Source organism: Camelina sativa, chromosome 11, assembly GCF_000633955.1.
Source record: "Camelina sativa cultivar DH55 chromosome 11, Cs, whole genome shotgun sequence".
Lineage (NCBI taxonomy): Eukaryota > Viridiplantae > Streptophyta > Magnoliopsida > Brassicales > Brassicaceae > Camelina > Camelina sativa.
Window position 1 is genome coordinate 6807766 of NC_025695.1, and position 11016 is coordinate 6818781.

General features: G+C 29.1%; 1 protein-coding gene across 1 annotated transcript in view; it reads left to right on the forward strand.

Moving 5' to 3' along the window:
• LOC104722038 (NAC domain-containing protein 21/22-like) overlaps positions 6487-11016 on the forward strand; it is a 6578-nt gene continuing 2048 nt past the window's right edge. Inside the window, exons 1-3 of the mRNA XM_010440140.2 lie at positions 6487-6967; positions 8757-9022; positions 10845-10960. Coding sequence (XP_010438442.1) covers positions 6757-6967; positions 8757-9022; positions 10845-10960 — 593 coding nt within the window. The 5' untranslated portion in view covers positions 6487-6756. The remainder of the gene's footprint in view (positions 6968-8756; positions 9023-10844; positions 10961-11016) is intronic.

Here is an 11016-nt window from a genome sequence, read left to right on the forward strand (position 1 = left end):
GTCAATTTCAACAAATGGTAGAAAACGAATCATAATGATATTAGGATTTGGTCTGCAATCTGCAGGAATAGTAAAGGCATGCCATGTGCACTTATTTAGAGCATATATATACTATTTGATCCTGACCTTGGTGTTTTAAAAATGGGAATATGTTATTATATTGTTTTCGTATTCCTTGACTCTTTGACAGCATGTACTTTGTTAAGCTAGCATTTAAAATTTGCCATGATGTTCTTACCAAGCGTTCATGACATATCTATGTTTTCTTGTTCATTCATTCTCTTCTTCTTCTTTCCTTCTTTTGTTTTGTTTGGCAAGCCTTGTTCATTTTGTTTTTAAAATATCTGTATATATACATCTTAATAGTTGGCACAATGATTTGTCTACTAGTTAGATGTAACCCTTTTGGATCTCAAATCTAAATAATGAATTAAATAATTTAATAATTACAAATTATATAACGTAATCAATTAACGGTATCACTCAACGGATTTATTCAGAATCATACAAAGATATCAAAAATGTTAAATAATACATAAACTTTGTTATATCTAAATCATACTTGTATTTTTAATGCTTAAAGACTTAAAGACAAAATTTAACATTATATTTCTGTAAGTTGTGATTAATTTATGGAGGTAATCCAAAATTTCATACAATAATTAATACTAAAATACAACAAAAAAACATGAAGTTTTGACAATATATAATATCTATATATATGAAGAAGATGGCTGCTAAGGAATACGAAAGACGAATAATTAGATCACGACAAAGAATGTTAAATCCGTCACTCTTTCTCCAATCAAACACACTTAATCTTCCTTACTTGGCAATAAACTCTTCCCCTCGAGTACCCTTATTCCCATCATTTTTCATCAATAATACATCTCTCGAGACTCTCATATACCTATGTGCGTGTATACGTGTGCACATCATTCATGCTGTGGGATTGGTTTCTCCATATATATACGTGTTCATATCGTGTATACTTTTCTTCTAAATCATATGTATGCTATTATGTTGTTACCCATGGGGCCAATAAAATATGAATGATTTGATTTTAATTTATATTTGAAGTCTTATAATTAAAGCATTTATATTTTTAGTGTTTTTTATAATAGGGTGATGTATGCTCAACATAACTATTTGATATGACTATTTTAATTTATATGAAATTTATTATTATTGAAAAAAACCTCGAAGGAATTTTCAGAACTAAAATTAGATTAGGTGTCATGTTAACCTGAGAGTCTACTAGCTTCAACGTATTGCAAGTTTTATGCTCGAGAACTTGAAATGTATTTTTTTTTTCAATCGACTCTAGCTAGTAGTTATGATCCTTGTTGTTTAGCTAACCGTTCTTATATTATAGGTATAATATAATTCTAACATGATGTATAACTACACTATAAGATGTTACACGCCAATCGTACAAGAAAACATGATATGATGATCCGATGTTGAACTGAAAAAAAAATTCATTTTTTTTGCTTGCCCTATTGTTAGGTAGCTTTTCCTTTGTCCAAGAAAAAAAAATGTAGCTTTTTCCATCCGAGAACAAAACATAGAAAGGCATAATTTTAAAAAGGAGTAATGCGGACCTAAGTTTAACTTATCGTCTAGATTAGTATAGTTGTCGATATGTTAACCGAATTTTGTAGTAAGCATAAAATGTTGTACTGTTTTCTATTGACCTAACATCAGTAAAAGAGTTTCGTAGCATTATCGGTAAGCCCCTAAGCTCAGTTAAAATATTGTTTATATATAGTACTTCGTTTTGGTAATTTTTTTTTACTACATGACAATAAATATTTAATATGATTCTCTAATTAAAAACAAATAATTTTTCCTGAAACAGATGATTTTTTACCATGTAGATTATGAAATGTTTGACCCGGGATTTCCATTAATAACAAAATTACATTTTAGTTAAATACCGGTTGAGCCATCATAATTCATAAAGGCACTAATGAAACTTTTGTATGAAACGTTGACTTAATTTCCTAAATTCTAAGCAATCGGAAATTTCTCGAGCAAATGGAAGGACGTGTAACCTAAGATATATACGGCTCACCAATTTCCCCGCCGCATTTGGCTCCCTCTAATTAAGGGTTTGCATGGAAAAAAAAAAATTGATATGATACACAAAAAATCTACAACTCTTACCTTGACGTATAAAAATCAAAAACATAAAATCAAATTTTTCAAATGATTTGATCCTATGATATATACATATATGTGCTATTCATCCTGTGCATGAGCAAATTTTGATCTGCCAACTGTAAAGGACCTTTTTCCATTTCATTGGTAGCTTTCCTCCTTTATGTTTAGAGTTAACGTTGAACCATCTAAAAATGTTGAAACTTGATCGCATAGAAAACAATTTGTTTTCCAAAACTCTATTACCCTATATATATGATCCTCCTTGAACAGAATTATAGTATTAGATTACCGTCTCTAAAATAAAGACAAAAGAGACGGTCTCTTTGTATCCTATAAACAAAATTAACCGATTTCTGATGATATGAACCAAACTAAAGATCTCATAATAATTTTAATAGAATTTATGTGAACCTCTCATTTGTATATCCTGAAAAAAAAAAAAAAAAAAACTGAATCTGAATTTAAAAGTAGCCGAAAATGAAAACTAGTCCTAAACCAATTATTTGAAAATTAAGTATATTTAACCAAAACCTAAATAGTAAGTACTAACCAAATCGTTATTAAATGATATTTATTTTGGAAATTGTTACTGAAAACACTAATAATTTAAATCTGTAAGAAAAACCACACCAAATAAAAATTCGGATTCAACACGATTAGTAATCTTCAACTTAACTTTTGTACTAACACTTCAAATAATAATTATTTAATCCAGTAACTATATCATTGGGACATTATGTAAGCATATACAACTATTTATAGAGAGTGATATAGGATCCACCATAAGCATATAATTATTAAAGATCCAGCGCATTAAAAGGTTTCCCCATCAGGAATAGACTCAACAAACCTCAAGGATAGGCCTTTCTATTTTATCACATCTGATCCATGGTATAATAATATGATTGTTATTTTCATAACTCATATTGATTTCGTTTCAGCTTGATTTTATTAAATTATAAACAATCCAAGTTATTTATCAGAAGAATGAAAGGATGATTTCAATGATGATTTAGTATGTGATACCATCTTAGTTTAGAAGACCATATGATCGATTATATAGTAATTTACACCAAGATTCTACTAAATTAATAAAACCTAGCAACAAAAATGAAGGTAAGATCGTGGTGTTGCCTTTGTGACCCATTTCACTCTTCTACATGATGCCAAAATATATATGTCTGTGTACTGTGTACAGCTGCCAATAATTATGAGAAACATAGGAAACATAATGACAAAATTGAGTTTTGTCCACACCTCAATTATTGTGGCAGTCTCTGAAATAAATCCAAGATTTTCCGAAACATCAACAAATGAGTTTTGTTCAAAGATCACTGTGTCTTCGGTTTGATCATGTTCATCATTAGTGGGCCCTTACTCCCATCAATTATTTCTATTCCAAAAAATTATATATGTTTTCCTAATTAATGTATAAATGACGTGTATGTATAATAAACACATACTGTATAGTTAACTTTGATACATCCATAATTTTAAAATTTATTGTTTTAAATCTATATATACTATTTTTTTACATACCACCATCATTTTAAAAAGTAAAATATTACTATTGTCACTGCCCAAAGAATGCGACGTGGTTTTCAATGAAACAACAATCTGCTATTCCGATTAGGTTAGTTTAAAGTACAAATTGGTCATAAATTGCAACAAAGAGGTGGCTACGATCTGTCTCAAGTTACTACCAGTTTGTACTGATCATTTGTGATACATTAAAAAAAAAAAAAAAAAAAAAAAAAAAAAAAAAAAAAAAAAAAAAAAAAANAATATGCTACTAAATAGTGTGTGATGATTTGAACCCAAAAAAAAAAGTGCAGTGAATACATATTTACGATTTGTTAATCTCATTACATATTGACTCTACGGTCTGTTGCTTCTCTTAATTTTACAGAGTGGACTGGTTCGCCTAATAATGGAGAGATTGAATCTCTGAGATTCTCTAAACCAATAGCATTCTATATTTGAAAAGTTTTCAACGATCCTAAACTTTAGAACTTAATATAAGAACTATTTTTAAAACTTAACTTTTCAACCGTTGTAAGATTCACATCATGCATCTCCAATATTAATCTTTAATATTCATTGCTAATTTTACATCAAATGCATTGCTACATTTAAAAACAAAAAATTAGATTCGTGTTTTTTTTAACTAACTCTAGTGACGCCTATTATTCTAATAGATTATAAGAGAAGTATTTTTATATTAAATTGTTAAACAATTGGTGGTGAAGCTCCGGGAATGGGTTGGTGGGATGATGATTTATACTCTTTACATTTTTTTAAAATTGATGTTTGGAAGTTTTTACATAAATAAAAAAACAATGATTACTAATTTTAAATTTAATATTTTTCATTAAAATTATTTAATTAGAAATCATTAAAAGTAAAAAATAAAACAAATATTTTCAAAGATTATTTTTAAAGTTTACAAAATATTAGTGCTAATTACGTAAAAACTACAAAAAATCAGTTTTTGTAAATTATGCAAAAATTCTAAAACGTCAAATTTGTATGAACATGAGAGAATAGGGATTATAGTTTTACGAACATTCAATGATAAAGAACGAAACCATGAATAGTGATCACCATAGAGTAAAGGCATGACCGCAGACGATATATAAAACCTACGTACCGACTACCGAGACGGAGACAAAAAGATCACACAGTTTTATCATGAGTCGGGGAAAAAGCCCAAAGAAGCATGGTAAAGTATTAGTGTGTAATCGAACCTTTAAACTATTTTATCATGATGGTGTCTACTAAATAATCGTGCATATTATATATAGTTGACCTGGTAATTATTGATTAATATTTGGTACGCATACATTCTTACATATTGGAAGTATGTTGTCTCTAACGTTTTAAATAAATTGCCCTCTCGTCACATATATATGCCACATTTGCATGTTAGGCGTAGATTAATTGTCTAAGTATTAATGTCAACTTATTAATTCAAATGATTCAGTGTATTTAGTCTAATCTAATTGATACTCCATTAAAATGGAAAACTAAGTCAGTATCAAATCAACCAATCCATTCCATAGAGTTAATTTTTATATTCTTTTTAACAAGGTCCCTATTTCATTCAAATATCGATAAGACATGATTTTAAGAAAAATTAATCAAAAATCAAAAAAATTACGTGAGGAAAAAGAAAACTATACGTGTAATCAGCACCGACATTATTACAACTTAGAATATAAGTTAGACAAAAGAGAAAAAAGTAGCTTGTAAATTCCGAAAGTTTGCAAAATCCGTTCCAAATGAATCGTTACAAAATAAAACATTTCATAGCCCATAAAAGGGACTCAGACTCTACATAGAGGGGATATATCTCCAGGAGCTTCTCATACAGGATGTTGCCCTCCACCGGCACTATCCAACCATGTTACCCATGGAGTTAGTTTTAGGAAAAATTCAACCATTGTAAGGTGTAAAATTAATTCCTTAGTTAACAAAATTTCCTTTAAGTAAGAGGCATATATGTATATTCTTGCATGCTGTTTACAACTTTACATCATGCCTTGCCAATCCCTTTTCCTTTGAATTTGATTTCAAATCAGAAAGAAAAAAATCCCATTATTTGACATACCAATTAGGTCCACATGACTATAAGAGGATCACCAATGACCACTTAAGAGTATAATGTTATATTTCCTATAAATATATGGCCAAGAATAATTGATTTAACACAGGAAATGTAAAGTATTCGTGGCTAATTGGACTACTTAATCGTTGGCAGCAACAAAATCAACTATATAATGAATTTCCTAGTGATGTATTTGATATGAACAAAATAAGATTCATACTAATGTTGGAATACGTATCACCAAATTTAAATCTTTAGTCTAAACCTAACTAATATAAAACAATGTTATCGAATTTCATAAAAAGTTCCTTATGTATAATATGTGTGTGTCTACTTTTTATTAAGTAATATTTTCATAAAGCTAAAACTCTAATTATTTTTTTTAGTAGTTTTCAGGATATGATGCTATCAATGAAAAATGTATACGAACTAATCTGAACTAGTGATCGATCTACAAACGGAAGTTACCGAATATTTACATTTTTAAAAAAATGTTATCAAAGTGTAAACGGTTATATGAACAATAAGAAAAAGAAGGGAAAAGTTTGGTCTGTTTTCCCTAAGTGGATAACAATGAAACCAAAAGAGAATATTGGATAATAGTGTCCCATGAGACACCTCACAACTAAGATTTCTTGTGACTTTGGTTTTTCTTGAAACTTCCCACCATAACTAACTACATATATTACACAAGCATGGACCCAACTAATCTTACAATATTGTAAGAAACTCTAACTTGTCATCTTCTATCCTTAGCTAGCTACATGCATGTTATATATTATTCTATTTCCATACATCATATAAGCTAATTCCCCCCTAACTATAAATATATACATTTTAAACATATATATGTATCTCTAGCTACCCTCTCTCTCTCTCTCTCTCTCTCCCTCCCTCTTCCTCTAACCTTTGTCCATGCCCTACTAATTCTCCTAAAGGTTTTTACATTTACATATAGCTATTAAGCAAAAACTGTTCACATAATGGGTTTGAAAGATATTGGGTCCAAATTGCCGCCGGGCTTTCGGTTCCATCCAAGTGATGAAGAGTTGGTTTGCCATTATCTTTGCAACAAGATTAGGGCCAAATCTGATCAGGGTGATGTTGAGGATGATGAAGTTGATGAAGCCTTGAAGGATGCTACTGATCTTGTGGAGATTGACTTGCATATTTGTGAGCCATGGCAGCTTCCCGGTACGTAACATATTGATTTTATAATTCTGAAATTTGGTTATATATGTACCTTTGATTGCTAATTATGTGTGATGTGTCTATGAGTTTGTGTATAGACAGATTTTATATGTGTATATATGCTCTGTCCACTCCTGGTTTTGGGTGGGTTTTAAATTGCTTTCGTAAAGATTCTTGAAAATTTCCATCGAAAAGATTATGCTTGACATTAATTGAACATAAAGAAGAAAACAGATTCTTTAAATCAGATTTGTTTCTGGGGATCGATTAATTGGCTATATATATATATATATATATAATTAGAGCTTACTTATATAATTGGCTATATATATATATAACATATTTGTGTTATACAATTAGAGCTTACTTATGTGAATTGGTCAGATACTATTGTACATGTATACACGCATATATACATACACGTGCGTATAAATACGCGTCCCTGTCGTTATAATGATTGTACATATACAGATTTATCATATGATTATACTTGAAACCGAATCTTCTTAATTAATGATTTGAAAGATTAAAAATACTTGATTGTGTCAACTGAAACGGGGTATTCACATAGATTCTAGATTTTTAGACTCACTAGCTATAATTGCATAATATATATTTATATATGTGTACATGTTTGTATGCTTTTGTCTGTGGTTCTTTTTTTATACCTTGAGAAATTGTGGAAGCTTTTTAAAAAGGGGACCGAGAATCCTGTTGTCATATTTTGTTTCTTAACTTTTTATATTGTTTTCTTCGTAATTTTGACTTTTCGGTACTCTGTTAAAGATAACTTGCCGAGTATAAAATCCAAAGTTTGTTAATTTGTTGCATTAAAGAACATTAATTAAAATGTAATCAGAGAATAAACAAAAAAAAGTAAGCTCTATTTGTGTGTAAACACGAAGACCTTTTTTGCAGTATATCACAAGCAACTTTAGAGACTCAAGAAACCTTAGTTACTTTCATGACCACCACGATCTTGTTGTGTAATTATATATATATATATATATATATATATTTATGTTTATATATAATTAATCATGCAATATATACTATTAAGGATATGGTTGATGATAATTATGTCTACGAAAAAGAAATTGTGGTCTATTACTCTTCTTCTCAATTAGGGAAAAATAAAGGAATCTTTTGTTAAGTAGTCTTTACATCCCCGTTATCTTCCTGATCATCTTCTATAAGGATCAAATTAATGCGAAACGGATAGGAGGAATGTTTGAGAGAGCAATAATTTCCCCCGCTGAAGTCAAAATCGTAATTATTTTTTGCCAAAATTAATAATACAATGTCTCCCATCCTCTGTCTTGTCCACATCACAAGTCTTATGTCATCACATTAACCTTTGACATATCACTGTTTACTTATGGAAAACCCGATTAAAAATAAAATAAAAGGAGGTTAGGAGACGTCTTTTTTTTCACTATAATGGACGTTTTAAATAGCAAAATAAAAATAAAAATAAGTTTATAGGTACTTTTTTTTTAGTATTTGTTTATGATATCCAGTTATAAAGAAGAATAACGTAAAAATTTAGATCTCTAAATCTTTTTTTTTATAATGTTTCTTTCTGATTTAGAAAGCTTCTTAATTTATTTACTTTTTCCTTTTCCAATCTAAATGGTAAAATAAGTAGACTCATATAAACAAATCATTAAGAAAATAAAATAAATCATGAACTTATAACCAGACAATCGTTTGTGATTTACTCTATAATTTACATAATATTTAATATTTAGGATATAATTTTATTCTTACAGTTTTCTACTCTTATGTAAAGATGTGGCAAAGCTGAACGCAAAGGAATGGTACTTCTTCAGTTTTCGCGATAGAAAATATGCGACTGGATATCGCACAAACAGAGCGACAATAAGCGGATATTGGAAAGCAACAGGAAAAGATCGAACAGTGATGGATCCACGTACTAGACAATTGGTAGGGATGAGAAAAACACTTGTGTTCTACAGGAACAGAGCACCAAATGGGATCAAAACTACTTGGATCATGCACGAGTTCCGTCTTGAGTGTCCTAACATCCCACCTAAGGTACTTGATTATTCCCCAACAATTCTTCTTTCTCTCTTTGATGCTACTAACCATAATTATTATAGTCATTATTTCATAATAATTACGTCTTAATGAGCATCACTTGCAACGTGCCTAAACTCACGATGACATGTGTCTATTCGTGGATGTCCCATGTTGCCATGCATATATATACTATAGTAGATCAACCAAATTAGTAGTACCAGCGTATTGGTTTTTATGCAAACAGTATTTTTCAAAGGAAAACGGGTGATATCAGCAGTTTTTTTTTCTCCTATTTTTTGGTGCAAAATTATATTAAGTAAGCTCACTAGAAAAATATTAACTCAAGCCTTTTTTTATTAGTAAGTTCATCATAAATCGTCATAATCCATTACTCTATATTTAGTACATGCGTCCGATACAATATAGATAGAATTCATGAGATCTGTCTCAATATAAACTGGCAAATATATGGATATATATCTTTTTTTTAAAACTGAAATAAATAACTGGATGGATTATGGATAACCCTTATTATGGATATATCATCAAGTTTTTTTTATTGATACTAATATTTGGTCATTTTCACGCTCAATATATATAGGATTCGTTACAAATGTAAACGTGAATATATCTCATATATACAAGTCATATATATAAATATAAACCAAGCATTAGTGTATGTATATATATGTACGATATATGAATGCATGGAAGTGCGTGGCATTAGCGCATGATGAGATGGCAGCAAAGAAGGGTTTGTTAACAAATTAATACATTTTGGAAATTTAATTGGGAAACTAATACATTTACTATTTAAAATTAGAAAAATAAGATATTGTATAATAGAGAGTTTGTGAGATAGGGAGAAATGGTAAAGCATAGATTTAGTAAGAAAATTATAAAAATGGGTTTGTATGTGGGTAACAAATAAATTTTTTTTTTTCTTCCAATTATAATTATTCAAATAATTGTTAATATAATCTATTGTTAGAAAACTTCTTAGGTACAAAAAAATATTTTTTTTTCTTTACAATATGATATGAATTTTATTTAATAATTTTTAAATATATTATATAAATATTTTGTATCCGTACACCTTAGTATGTGTACAGATATTTATACACATTATTAACTTTACATATGTAATTTGTATAAAAACATTACAGTACAAACATATGTACAGACATTTGAAACCCTAAAAATTAAACAAATTTCATCTGTACACTTAATTAGGTGTACAGACATCTGTACATTTAATTTGGTGTACAGATCTAAAATTTGTAAAAGTATTTAATATTATCAAATAAAAACATCAAACAAAATGCATATCCAATTATAAAAAAAAAACATATAATTTTTTCTTTCTACAAAAATTTAAATTTTTTTTTAATTAGTCAGCATTTTTATTTTTAGATTATATGGAGCATATAATAAAAAAGAAAACAAATTAAAAAGAAAAGAAAATTAAAAGACTCAATGGCATGTGTTGTAAATATTAAATGTTGATGAAGGTTGAAAAGTCTTATGAACAGTAGAAAACACTAAAATTTGTGGAATTTACTAATTGTAAATAGTGATTATATTACTTTTACAATTATGTTTGAAAACTGTCTATTTTGCCAAATATCTCTACAAAGAATGACACATATATCCAAAAGGAAACAATAAATAAATGGAAGAAAGAGACAAAAGTGACTTTAATGCGTGTTTGGTTATTTGCATGCACGAGACCGCACGTAACGTAAAATTTCATGCATTTTTATATACATACATTTATATGATTTTATTTTTATTTTTATTGACAATGTCCTCTCGTTCTGTCGGTATGTGGACACAGGAAGACTGGGTCTTGTGCAGAGTGTTCAACAAAGGCAAAGACTCATCACTACAAGACAATAATTATAACAATGATCATCAGACCCAAAGGCTTGAAATCATTGACGCTCCGGATCTTAATTACTCCCGTAATTACAACAATCAGTTGCCACCTTTATTATCGTCTCCTCCAC